The sequence below is a fragment of the Lissotriton helveticus genome, chromosome 9 (assembly GCF_964261635.1).
Source record: "Lissotriton helveticus chromosome 9, aLisHel1.1, whole genome shotgun sequence".
NCBI classification, from domain to species: domain Eukaryota; kingdom Metazoa; phylum Chordata; class Amphibia; order Caudata; family Salamandridae; genus Lissotriton; species Lissotriton helveticus.
In genome coordinates, this window is record NC_136070.1 from 511,215,753 (window position 1) to 511,228,136 (window position 12,384).

Genomic DNA, 12,384 nt, shown 5'->3' on the forward strand with positions numbered 1-12,384 from the left:
TCCAATCGCTGACGTCTTTCAGTTGACATGAATTCCAGTCAGCGATGGAGTTGTTCACGCCAGGCAAATATTGAGCTAGAACCATAATATTTCTGCTCAGACAAAAGTGCCAGAATTCTTTTGCCAGATCTGCTAGAGCCTTTGAGCGAGGGCCTCCTAGCTTGTTCACATATCTGACCGCTGAGATGTTGTCCATCTTTAGGAGAATGCAACACTTTACCTGATCTTTTGTGAAGCTCTTCACTGCAAAAGAGCCTGCCAACAATTCCAGGTAATTGATGTGCATTTCCTTCTCTTGAGCTGTCCATGTTCCTCCTGTAGTCAAGGAACCACATCTTGCGCCCCAACCCTGAAGACTCGCGTCCGACTCTATAATGATATCTGGGTTCTGACTGAATATTGCACGGCCATTCCAGGCTTCGAGGTTCTCTAACCACCAGGCTAGTTCTTCCCTGGATTCTGAATCTAGAAATACTTTCTGAGAATAAGTTACGCCTTTGTTCAAATACAAGGTTCTCAACCTTTGCATCGCTCGGTAGTGGAGAGGTGCCGGGAATATTGCTTGGATTGAGGCTGTAAGAAGGCCTATAACCCTTGCCGCTTGTCTCAGGATGGTCGAGTCCCTGGAAAGTAATTTCCTGACCTCTCTGCGAATCATTCTCACTTTCTCCATAGGTAACCTCAAGACACAATCTGAGGTCGAGATCTGAAAACCCTCTTGACTGGGGATCAGGCAGGACTTCTTTCTGTTCACTATAAAACCCAGTTCCTCTATTATTCTTACTGCTAAGGAGGTATGTTCTTGAGCTTGAGTTTTGGAGTCCGACATAATGAGAATGTCATCCAGGTAGATGATTAGTCTTATTCCCCTTGATCGCAACCAAGCTGCGATGGGGCGCATTACTTTGGTAAAGCACCAAGGGGCAGACGTCAGACCGAAGGGAAGGCTCTTGAACCTCCACATGATGTCTTTCCAAATAAACCTTAAAAGATCTCTTTGATCTTGACAAACTGGAATGGTTAGATAGGCGTCTTTCAGGTCTAGGCGAGTTAGCCAATCTCCCTTTCTTAGAGTATCTCTCAACATGTGGATACCCTCCATCTTGAAATGGTTGTATACCACCCATTCGTTTACTTCTTTTAGGTTTATAACGGGTCTCATAGTCTTGTCTTTTTTCTCCACTAAGAAAAGGTTGCTTATGAACCCTCTGTGAGAAAGGTCTGCCTTTTCTATCGCGCCTTTCTTTAATAACTCTTCTACTTCCTGAAAACTAGGTGTTCCTGATCTATTGCAAATCTTAGAAGGGGGGGTTTCTTCAGTTCAATTGGGGGAGCAATCAGGTCTATTACATAACCAGGAACTGTCTGAAGAACCCATGGGTCTGTCGTGATACGTTTCCAATTGTCTATAAATAAGGCTAGTCGGCCACCCACCTTTGGAACGGTAGAAGAAGGGTCGTTTCCCACACATACCTTGATATCTACCTCTTCTTTCTCCTCTGTATCTGCCTCCTCTCTCCCCTCTTTGTCTTTGGGGAAAGAAGTTAGGAGAGTAGGTGGATGATTGGAAGGATGATGATTTAAATCCACCTCTGGAAAAGGAGCCTCTTGAGATACCAAAGCCACGGACGGGGAAATGGCCCCGCATCCTCCCGGCCGAGCCAAAAACACGTTTAATGTCTTTTTGTACTGTCGGGAAGGAATTGAAGGCTCCTGCATATTTGGCCATCCCCTTGACAAAGTCTTCACCGAAAAGCATTCCGTCGGCTCTTTCGCCAGATTCTTTTGAAGCTAATTCGGCTAATTTAGGGTCAATTTTCATCAGGAGGCTTTTTCATCTTTCGATACAAAGGGAGGCATTGGCATTGCCTAGTAGGCAGATAGCCCTTTGTATCCATTGGCGAAGGTCTATTGGATCAATAATGCCATTTTGTAGATAGGCCTCTTCACAAAGGTCGAAGATTCTGGTCAAGGGTCCAAAAACATCCAAGAGATGATCTTGCCAGCCTTTCAGGCCTTTGTAGAGTCCTCGTCTTGGGTCTCTACCCATTTTGTTGAGGAATGTAAGCATTTTAGAGTCGAGCTCAGGAGTAAGAGCAACTTTATTAGATAAGGAGGGTCTGGGACATTCTGATCTTAGTTTTGTTCTTACTTCTCTAGGTATTTCTCTTCTTATCCAGAACTGAACGTAATCAGCAACGTGTTTGATTGGTTCCCATTGAGGGGAGAGAGGGTGTTGAATTGAATTAGGGTCAAACATTTGTTCTCCTAAGGGGTCAAAAAGGCAATCCGTATTTTCTTTTTTGATCCTTTTACCTTCTATTTCATCTTCCTCCTCGGAGGTCTGGAATTCAGAGGAACATGAGACTAGTATCTCTCCACTACTGGAGGATTCATCGCAAATGATAATTTTGCGTTCCCCTTTCTTGGCCTTCATAGCCTTATCTGTAATCTCCGTATGAGATGATCTTTCCTTGCCTTTCAACATAAAGGGCCTTTTATTTTGAGATACATCTTCAGTATGCCTCCTCTTTTTACTGTCCTTTACACCACTACCCGAAGGTATGGAACCAGATTTGTCTACCTCCAATGAGCAGACTTGAGCAGTTATATCTTTGTCCCTTGACAGTCTCTCCTCCATTCTTCCAATACAGTCATCAAGCTTTTTACCCAGTTATGTGGCCAAAGTTGACTCTGCTTTGTCAACTGAATCTTTGATTCTCATATCAACAGAGTCTCCACTCAAATCAGTTTGATCCATATTGGGTCTTGAATGTAAGAGGGCGCTGGGTCAGTGCAAAGCTGCTCTAAGCGCCTTTAATTTAAATATAATAATAAGATCTTATTAAATATAATTATTATCAGACCCTTTATAAATTTAAATCTAAAATTCAAATTAGTTAGCTAAATCGGTGAAAGGGTTAAATTCAATCAATTTGTGAGGTAGGACGAAGGCTTCGTCGATCGACGTTGAATCCCGAGGGAAAACTGCCAAACCAGCTCTTTTGCATGTCCAAAAGATGGCCGATAGTTTTTCATGGGTTTGATAGGCAGGATCCCTATCGAAGATGGCGGTCGGGTCAGGTGATCGGGGACGGGAGGCCAAGAGGATTAAAATGCATTCATGCGCAGTCCGAAGACCGCGCGCGTCGAGGAGAAAAGCGGAGGGAGCCTTCAGCTGAAGGAGGGAGCAGAGTTGGGTGAGTGAAACATCGAGTGAGTGAAACGGAGAGTCTCCGTGTCAGATGCGGTGGCGAAGGAGGGAAAGGCGAGGTTCTTAGTCTCCGATGGTAAACGCGGGGAGGGGGAGGGAGAGGAAGTCCAATAATAGATTTGGGAAATCCTCCCCAGATTTGAAATTAGGGTCAGAGCGAACGTAGGGGGGGGGGGGGGGACAGTGAAGACTCGCGACTTCGTAACTGGAAGAAAGCACCGAAGGGGATGAAAAGATTATCAACGTTCGTTTTTGGTGGAAAAAACGGAGTGTGAAGGGAAGGGGGGGTCAGGTTAAGGGTAGGGCAAAGCGCACGTTTGTTAAATCAGCAAGATGTAACGCTGTACATTCAAATCAAAACATAAGGAAGGAGTATGAAAAGACATGAAATACATTAAAAGCATCCTCAAGGATGGGCAAGTACAATCATGGGATGTCAATACCCCCAAATCAGGTTCACAGGCCCCCAAGCATGTCCAAAATCAGGCAAAACAAGGCAACCAACAGGTACACATAGAAACATGACTTATCTTGGCTGTGAGCAGCAACAAAGAAGGAATATGGCTGCCCTTCACAGAACCTTGTTAACTTTAGAATGTTACTTTTTAAATTCTAAATTCTTTGCATTGTTTGCTGTTGCTGCTGTGAGTTGGCAATTAAATAAATATGCATAATATTGGCCTCCGTGCCTTGCCATAAAATCACTGCATACCAGATCACAGTCAGGAATACACATGAGTAGAAAGTGGTACATACATTTAAAAAAGTTGATGGATATCAATACTCGCTTGACGAGTATTGACTTCAAACACTCTAGTATTATCCCTATCAGCCACATGTATATATTTTTATACATAGCACATATGCACTTTTTTCACAATTGATCACTCTCACTGTGCCGTCACCTTATAGGAGCACCTTATCTTTTGTATAATATAAGTAATGTATAATAATCGCTAAAACTTGATATATATTCACGACTGAGAAGATACATAAAAATAAATGAACTAAATGCATTATTGAAAACCAACTCTTGTAAGGTTTACTCTACATCTGTTTTGATACTATTGTCGTGGAAGTGAAGGGCTAATCTTTCTCCGTGGGGATCACTATTTACAAATTTACTTATTTGAAGTGTGGCAGATGGGATACTGTGCTCAAAGGAGGGGCATATCCCGTCCTAATCATTACAAGTGTCGAAGGCAGTACTACACTTCAAATACGGGGGACAAAGCATCCGCCACGTTTGTGATGGAGTATCCCATCCACCAAACTCTAAATAAGGTCCATAGGTTATTTATATTACAGCTTGAAAGCTTTTCGTTTTATGGTGTGATGTATATGTATTTCTCATGTTAAATGGTTTGGCAAGAAATTAAGGTGTGTATTTTCTTTCCAATTTTTTAAAATAATTGTATTTTTTTTCCGTTTAGTAGAACATGTTCCACCTCTGAGTGGAAAATAGAATGACAACAACATAACTTAGGAGCTTTTCCACTGGTAACCCCTTATCACCCCCCCCCCCAACCCTCTTCCCACCCAGACTTCCCTACAATGCTACGAGTGTCTCAGTCCCTCTAAATCTGCCCAAATACTCGTGTATGTACGGATTTTCATGTCCAATGTCCTGGCTTATGAGGATCCTTTCGTATCCTTCCAATGGTGGGCTATGTCTCTCTCAGACACTATCAGAACCATTCTCACAATGTCAGTGTGCTCTGCTGATCTACAATGAGATCTAGAAGGATCGTTTTTGGGTTTTGAGGCACGCTGCACCACAGAAAATCCCCAGGCACATATGCACCCAACTGGAGTACCGTACCAGTCTGACGCAGCCCCATACTGTGTGGATTAGTCGCCCTTCGTGTGCTATTCACCAGAGGCACCTGGAGAAGGCAATTACTCCCATTTTCCATAGTTTGTGTCTGACAGGGTATGTTCTATGTATATCTTTCAATTGGATGAGGCACAACGGCATCGCGATTGCTTAATATCGTGATGAGGCTTTTGCCTCTGCCCTCAAGTGGCCCTCAAGATGTGCATTTTTGATTAATGTTGGGAATTGATAACCCGGACTAAATATGTACACAATACCAACTACGATAGAGGCAACACATGCATTTGCTGCAATCTTCCACACTTTATAATTTGTAGTACAATGTACTCACTGGATTTCCAAGTATGGTAAGTTCCACAATGGACGGAAATGATTCCAGCTTATCCAGCTCAGCTGTTTCCTATTCAAAAGAAAACATATTAATAGACTTCACATTTCCTAGGCACATTGATTTTATTCTGTTTAGGAGTTAATCTTTGTGCAATAGATTTTTCCGTTGGAAATTTGATTAGAAACAGATGTGACCTATCTTGTATTTCCAGTGTTTCTAAAGACTTAACATTTGAACAATACTGCTAGGCTGTGGTGATATCTACCTAAAACTACTTTTGCAACTTTGAATAAGAGAGAAAGAGCCAGGTGAGGTAGAAATGACCCTCTGACACTAAAAGGACACAGTAAATGTGAAGACTTTGAATTCCAGACACCAAGGGTCTCATTATAGATGCCAGAATTAAGGGGTGACAGAGACCAGATATAATGATTTCAGATCATATCCATATTTCCATATAACATGAGTTAAAGTCCTCAGAGTAAGTACTAACTATGTGACATTACTTACCAGTTTAAACACACATTGGCAAAGCCAATAAGTCATATCAATGCAAGAGCTATTGACTTTGCCAATGTGTATTAGCCATGTTGTACACCAGTGTGGCTGCTGTACAACATGGCTAAAATTTAGTGATGTTAAGGAGAGTGGCATGAAGTGTCATAAAGTGGAGCTGAGTGGAGTGTTATGGAGTAGCTTAGAGTGGTGTAGAGTTGAGAGGAGTGGCGCTGAGTGTTGTAAACTGTCATTGAGGGAGTAGAGTGTCGAAGAGTGGACAGGCACAGAGTAGAATAGAGCATGAGTGGTGTCAGAGTGGAGTGGAGTGTTGTAGAGTGGAGTGGCATACAGTGGAGAAGATTGTCATAGAGTGGAGTAGAATAGAGTGGGGTAGAGTAAGAGAGTAGAATAGCACAGAGCGAAGTAGAGTGTTGTAGAGTGGAGTGGCATAGAGTGGAGTTGAGTGCAGTGCAGTGGAGTAGTGTGCCATAGAATAGAGTGGAGTAAAGTGGCATGAAGTGGCATAGAGGAAGTTGCACAGAACTTCATTGAGTGGAGTAGTGTTGAGGAGTGGCAAAGAGTTGAGTGGCGTGTCATAGACTAGAATAGAGTTTAATGGAGTAGAGCGTCATAGAGTGGGGTTTCATTGTGGAGAAGTGTGGCTCAATGGTTAGAGCGGCAGACCCTGATGCAGAGGTCTAGCCTGGGACCAGGGTTCAATTCCCCGCCTCGGCGGGTCTTGGGCTCAAAAATTCCACAGACCTGATAATTCTCGCCTCGGTGCCTATTCCAATCATAGAGTCCCACTCTGCAACTCTGGGCAATAGCTTGCTTAATCTCCACAACGGCCCCCACAATGCTAAGGATGCCTGGCCTCCACCTTGGGGGTGCGCAGGAGTGGACACCTCACAGGGAAAGCCAGGATGGGTTCCACAGCGGTATTCGTACAAGCGCCTTGAGACCCTTGCGGGTGAGTAGTGCGCTATACAAGTATCAATTTACATTTACATTTACATTGTTCCAAGGCACAGCCCCCCCCTCCCCCTCTTCAAAATCTAAATTACACCACTTGCAGACATTCTTAGAAGACACACATCAACATTTATGTCCTACACAGATGACACCCAACTAGGCCTCTCACTATCATCAAACCCCACTCAGACAAAGACTAACTTCCACAACTGCAAGAAGAACGTAGCAATATGGATGAAAGACAACAGCCTCAAACTGAAAACGGACAAGATGGAAGTCCTGATTTTCCACAGACACACTGCCCTCTGGAACAACTCCAGGTGGCCTACGGAGCTCAGACCCACCTCTACACCAAAATACCACGCCACAACCCCGGCATCGTACTAGACAGCAAACTCTCCATGAAATGCAAGTCAATGATGTCACCTCGGCATGCTCCGAAAAATCTTCAGGTGGCTCCCCATTAGCACCAGGAAAATGGTGACACAGAGGCTTATCACCAGCCGGCTCAACCACAGCTATGCACTCTATGCCGGCACAAACTCCGAACTCATGCAAAGACTCCCGACAATCCAGAACGCAGCAGCCAGACTGATCCTCAACTTGCCCAAGAGAACAAACATCACCCAGCACCTAAAAGATCTCCACTGGCTCCCCATCCAGAAGAGATGCCAGTTCAAGCCCTTCACAACCTAGAACCACACTACATCAACCATCGCTAGACCTTCCACCAACCACCCAGAAACCATCTCTCCGCTCACTTCGTGCTCGCACAGATGCCACCCATCCGCCACAGCCACACCGGAAGACGCTTCTTCTCTCACCTCGACGCCAAAGCCTGGAACACACTCCCACAACACCTCTACCATGGAACACAAGATCTGGCTCTTCGACTAAGACCTGCAGCGCCTGGATACCCACGGGGTGATAAGTCGTGGTATACACATACTGATTGATTGATAGTGTGAATTGTCGTAGAGTGGCCTAGAGTAAAGTGGAATAAAGTACAGTGGTGCAGAGTAGATTGGCATAGAGTGCAGTAGAGTAGAGAACATTGGTTTTGAGTAGGGTGGTGTAGAGTGCATTAGGGTAGAGTGCAGTGGTGCAGAGTAGAGTGCAGTGGTGCAGAGTAGAGTGCAGTGGCGCAAAGTAGAGTGCAGTGGCGCAGAGTAGAGTGCAGTGGCGCAGAGTAGAGTGCAGTGGCGCAGAGTAGAGTGGCATTGACTGGAGTGTGGGTGAGTGGAGTGTGGGTGAGTGGAGTGACACGGAGTGTAGTGGAGTAGAGTATAGTGTTATAGAGTAAAATAAAGTGGTGCAGGATAGTGTGGAGTGGTGCAGGGTACAGTGCAGTGGCATCGAGTAGTGGCGTAGAGTGCACAGGCGTAGAATGCAGTGCTGCAGAGTAGAGTGGCACAGAGTGAAGCACCATAGAGTGCAGTGGTGCATTGTAGAGTTGCATAGAGTGCACTGACATAGAGTAGAGATATGTAGAGTAGGGAGGCGTAGCGTGGAGGGGCATAGAGTGCAGTGGTGCACAGTAGCATAGAGTGTACTGGCATAGAGTGCAGTGGCATAGAGTGCATTGGTGTAGAGTGCAGTAGAGTGGCATAGATTAAAGTGGTGCAAAGTAGAGAGTAGTGGCATTGAGTGAGGCGCAGAGTAGAGCGGGTTAGAGTTCAGTGGTTGAGAGAGCAGTGCTGCAGAGTAGAGAGGCGTACAGTGAAGACTCGTAAAGTGGAGTGGTGCAGAGTAGAGTGGAGTGGTGCAAGGTAGAGTGGAGTGATGCAGAGTATAGTGGGGTAGAGTGTAGTGGTGTAGAGGGCATTGGCGTAGAGTGGTGCAGAGTAGAGTGCAGTGGCATACATAGAGTGTAGTGCCGTATAGTATAATGCCAGAGAGTGCAGTGTTGCAGAGTAGACTGTCGTAGTGTAGTGAAGTGGTGTAAAGTGCAGTGGTGCAGAGTGGATTTGAGTGCACAGACTTAGAGTACAATGGGAAGAGTGCAATGGTGTAGAGTGCAGTGGTGTATAGTGATGCGGTGTAAAGTGTTGCAGAGTATAGTATAGTGGCATAGAGTGCAGTGGTGCAGAGTAGATTGACGCAGCGTGCATTGCTTTTGAGTATGCAGTGCATTGGTACTTAGTGCAGTGGTGCAGAGTAGAGTGCAGTGGCGCGGAGTAGATTGTTTCAGAGTGGAGTGGTGCACAGTAGAGTAGAGTGGCATAGAGTGGATTGACATTGACTGCACTGGCGTAGAGTGTAGTTGTACACAGTAGAGTGCATTGGCATAGATATCAGTGGCATACACTGCAGTGTTGCAGAGTATAGTGGCATAGAGTGGAGTGGCACAGATTGGAGTGGCGAAGAGCGCAGTGGTGTAGTGTGGAGTAGAGTGCACTGTCAGAGTTCGAGTGGTGTAGAGTAGAGAGTCTTAGAGTGGACCAGTGTAGACTGGAGTGGTGCAGAGTAGAATGCAGTGATGCAGTGTGGAGTTGAATAGCATAGGATGGAGTGGTGCCGAGTAGACTGCAGCAGTGCAGAGTAGAATGGAGTGGAGTGCGACAAAGTCTGGTATGCATGGTGTGGTAGCGTACTGACATTACAGGCAACTCATCTTTAATTGGAATTACCATTACATTTGCACTGGCATAGAGCTTTACTGATGAAAGTATACAGCACACAAATGATAACGTGTTGAAATGTCATCACACAGTGTACTGATTTGTTTTTATTGTACGAAAGTATTTGTTTCCACCACACTTCAGAACTACCCAAAAAATTGCCTTATTTTGTGATTTTCTAATTCTGAAATATTCTGAAATATCTGCTCAGTTAATTTACATTTAAACTTTGTTGTGTGCTAGAAAGAAAATACCATCCTGCAGCCTTCCTCAAGCACATCCCCAGTAGTCAGCATGATTGTCAAAGAAATCCTCTCACTTTGAAGTCAGAGAAAAAAAAGTAACCACCAAACCCCCCGGAAGACAGAGCCTAAACTGTGACCTTTGTCTTTGAATGCACAGCAAATGTGACAAGATAAGAACAAGATTTAAAGGCCTGTTTATAGAAATTCAGTACTGGTGGAAGAATACAGTAAATAGGGGTTGGCCAACAGAAAGAACAAACTCAAGCTTGACAGCCTAAAACAAATAGTAACAGCAAATAGAAAGCAAGGAAATGTGAGTAACAAACCACAAAGCCAATGGTAAGCAATGGACAGAAGGCATTTCCAGGAAAGCATTTCAAGTGTCCCGAAGGTGTGGTTAGCAAATCAGACAGCTTTGACCTAAAATGGAAAGTTTTGTCGGATTCCAGGTATTTTACCACCTGCTCTCAGTAGGTGGTAAATTGAAGCAGCGCTGCCACAGACGGTTTCTCTGCAGGGAACGTTGAGTAGGGATGATATGATCCTTAACTGCTTTGGAGAATGTTGCATGCTTCCACTGGGCTTTTGGAGATAGCCGGCGATGGCTTAAAACCAGTTAATTTGGGTACAGGAACACAGAACCACCTCAAATTGGCCAGATGGTATTCCACCTGGATATTTCTGTAGGCAACTTGTAATGAGGGCTCATAAAGAAGTTCAAATGGAAAAAGACTTCTTGATGAACTGACCATGTTATGTCTCTACCATCTCCTCCACCACTCACAATACCTCTCATACACAATCCAAGATTAAAATTATCCTAATTGCTCCAGAGTGGTATCAACAGTTGTCGTGCAATGGCCTACTAAAGTTGAAGCATTTAACCATGTAGAGCTGGCTTTCAGGGCCAAATAGCCTATCCAGCAAGTGAAACAAAATTCAGTTCCGCAAGTTTTAATTTCAGAATTCAAAGGTCTAGTCCCCATAATATAGCCATCTGAACTTACTGTCAGACTGTCTGGGCATTTCGACAGAGGGAAAATCAGAAAACATCTTTCCATATATTTCCTCTAATGCTATCTAACAAAAAAACTCTCCTCCAACTGAAAAAATCTGTCAATCACATGACATGCCAACAAAATGCAGTTCTCCCCTATCTCCTGTCCTCAACGAAATCTAAAACACAGTATCTTTTAATACCCTTTTATTTAGCTTCAATAACAATTTATAGGAAAGTCTTTCTCAGATCTTCTTTTTCACAGTCTTGGTGCATCTCAATGCATTCCTCGAAATCCCCAGCGGCATCACCAGCTCAGCGTGACGTACCTTGACTTCAGAGTCAAAGCATCGCTATGCTTGTCTTCGCAAGCTCCATCAGATTCCTCTATGAGGACGCAGGACCTCAAACCGCAAGCTCCTGTCGGCGGTCACTGACTTTGCAGTGTGACGCATCTTGGCACAGGACCTAGCATCGCAAGCTCCACGCCGATGGTTTCTCCACACCGGTCAGTGCAGCTCAACATAAGGATTTCGCATCACTGCATAATCAGGATTTAAGGTACACTTGTTCAGCGGGCCTGACTGAGTCCCTGTACCCAGCCCCCCTCCATCGCAGTCAGCATGAACTTTGTCCCAGTCCAGCATGACCAGACAACCACAGTTGGCGCTTTGTGCTTTTTGGAGCTACATTCACTCAACACTTTAAAATTGCATACGCCCGGTTCTACTGATTGGATTTTGGCTGTTTTGGTCTTAAATTATTTTTTATATTTTACTCAATATTTCTAATTTGGTGTGGGATTTTTCTTGTGTTGTGTATTACTTTATTACTGTTTGAAGTACTACATAGATACTTTAAACATTGCCTCTAAGTTAGCTACCAGAGGGTTAAGCACAGGTTATTTTAGGATTGCTTTTGGTTTTTCCTTAAAATAGTATTGTGGTTCGGGGGCGTGGCCTGGAGCCGTCGATGGTGGACGTGTAGTTCCCCAGCTCCGTCCTTAGCCCTGTAATACTAGCTGACTATCCTGCATTCCCCTACCTGCAGCCCACCTGATCCCTACCTGGATTGTCTCTGGGGGCGTGCGGCGTGGAGCGGTGCGACTCTCCACCTGGCAGCCCGCTCCTCCGGCGAGTTCGGAAGACGGAGCCTGTTGCGGCCTGTGAGACGCCGTGAAGCCCCGGCCTCGCGTGACTGGCCTGGCCGGCCTACCCCCTGCCCTCTTCGCGGTCCAGGGCTTGGACTCCTGCATTGTTCCTGATCGGGGCTACGGTGAGTGGGGTGGTCCCCTACGTGGTCCTGGGACCCCGCTGCCCTTCGGCCCGGCTGCTTCGCAGTGGCCTGACTGCCTGCTGCGGTGACCTGCGGGATGCGGGAATACTCCTGGGCTGTCCTCCCCCCGCCCGCAGAGATACCGGGACCCCGGCGCCTCACCGCGGGGTCGCACACAGACGGGCAGACAACCTGTGTGCTCTACTGCCGCCACCACGAGCCCAGCTCCGTCCATAGCGGGCTTTCCGACATTCCTTGCCAGGCCTGACAACGTTGCGGTCCTGCGCCATCTTGTCCGCGACGAGCCCCCCCTGGACCATAGCGCTCTTGCTCTGCCTGCCCCTGGACCACTGGTCGGAGACCCTGGGCGTCCTGCTCAGAGTGACGAGCACTA

General features: G+C 45.7%; 1 protein-coding gene across 1 annotated transcript in view; it reads right to left on the bottom strand.

The window, feature by feature from the left end:
- Positions 1 to 12,384, bottom strand: part of LRRC9 (leucine rich repeat containing 9) — a 1,011,210-nt gene that overhangs the window by 50,816 nt on the left and 948,010 nt on the right. Inside the window, exon 29 of the mRNA XM_078660357.1 lies at positions 5,383 to 5,451. Within this exon, the coding sequence (XP_078516483.1) occupies positions 5,383 to 5,451 (69 nt within the window). The remainder of the gene's footprint in view (positions 1 to 5,382; positions 5,452 to 12,384) is intronic.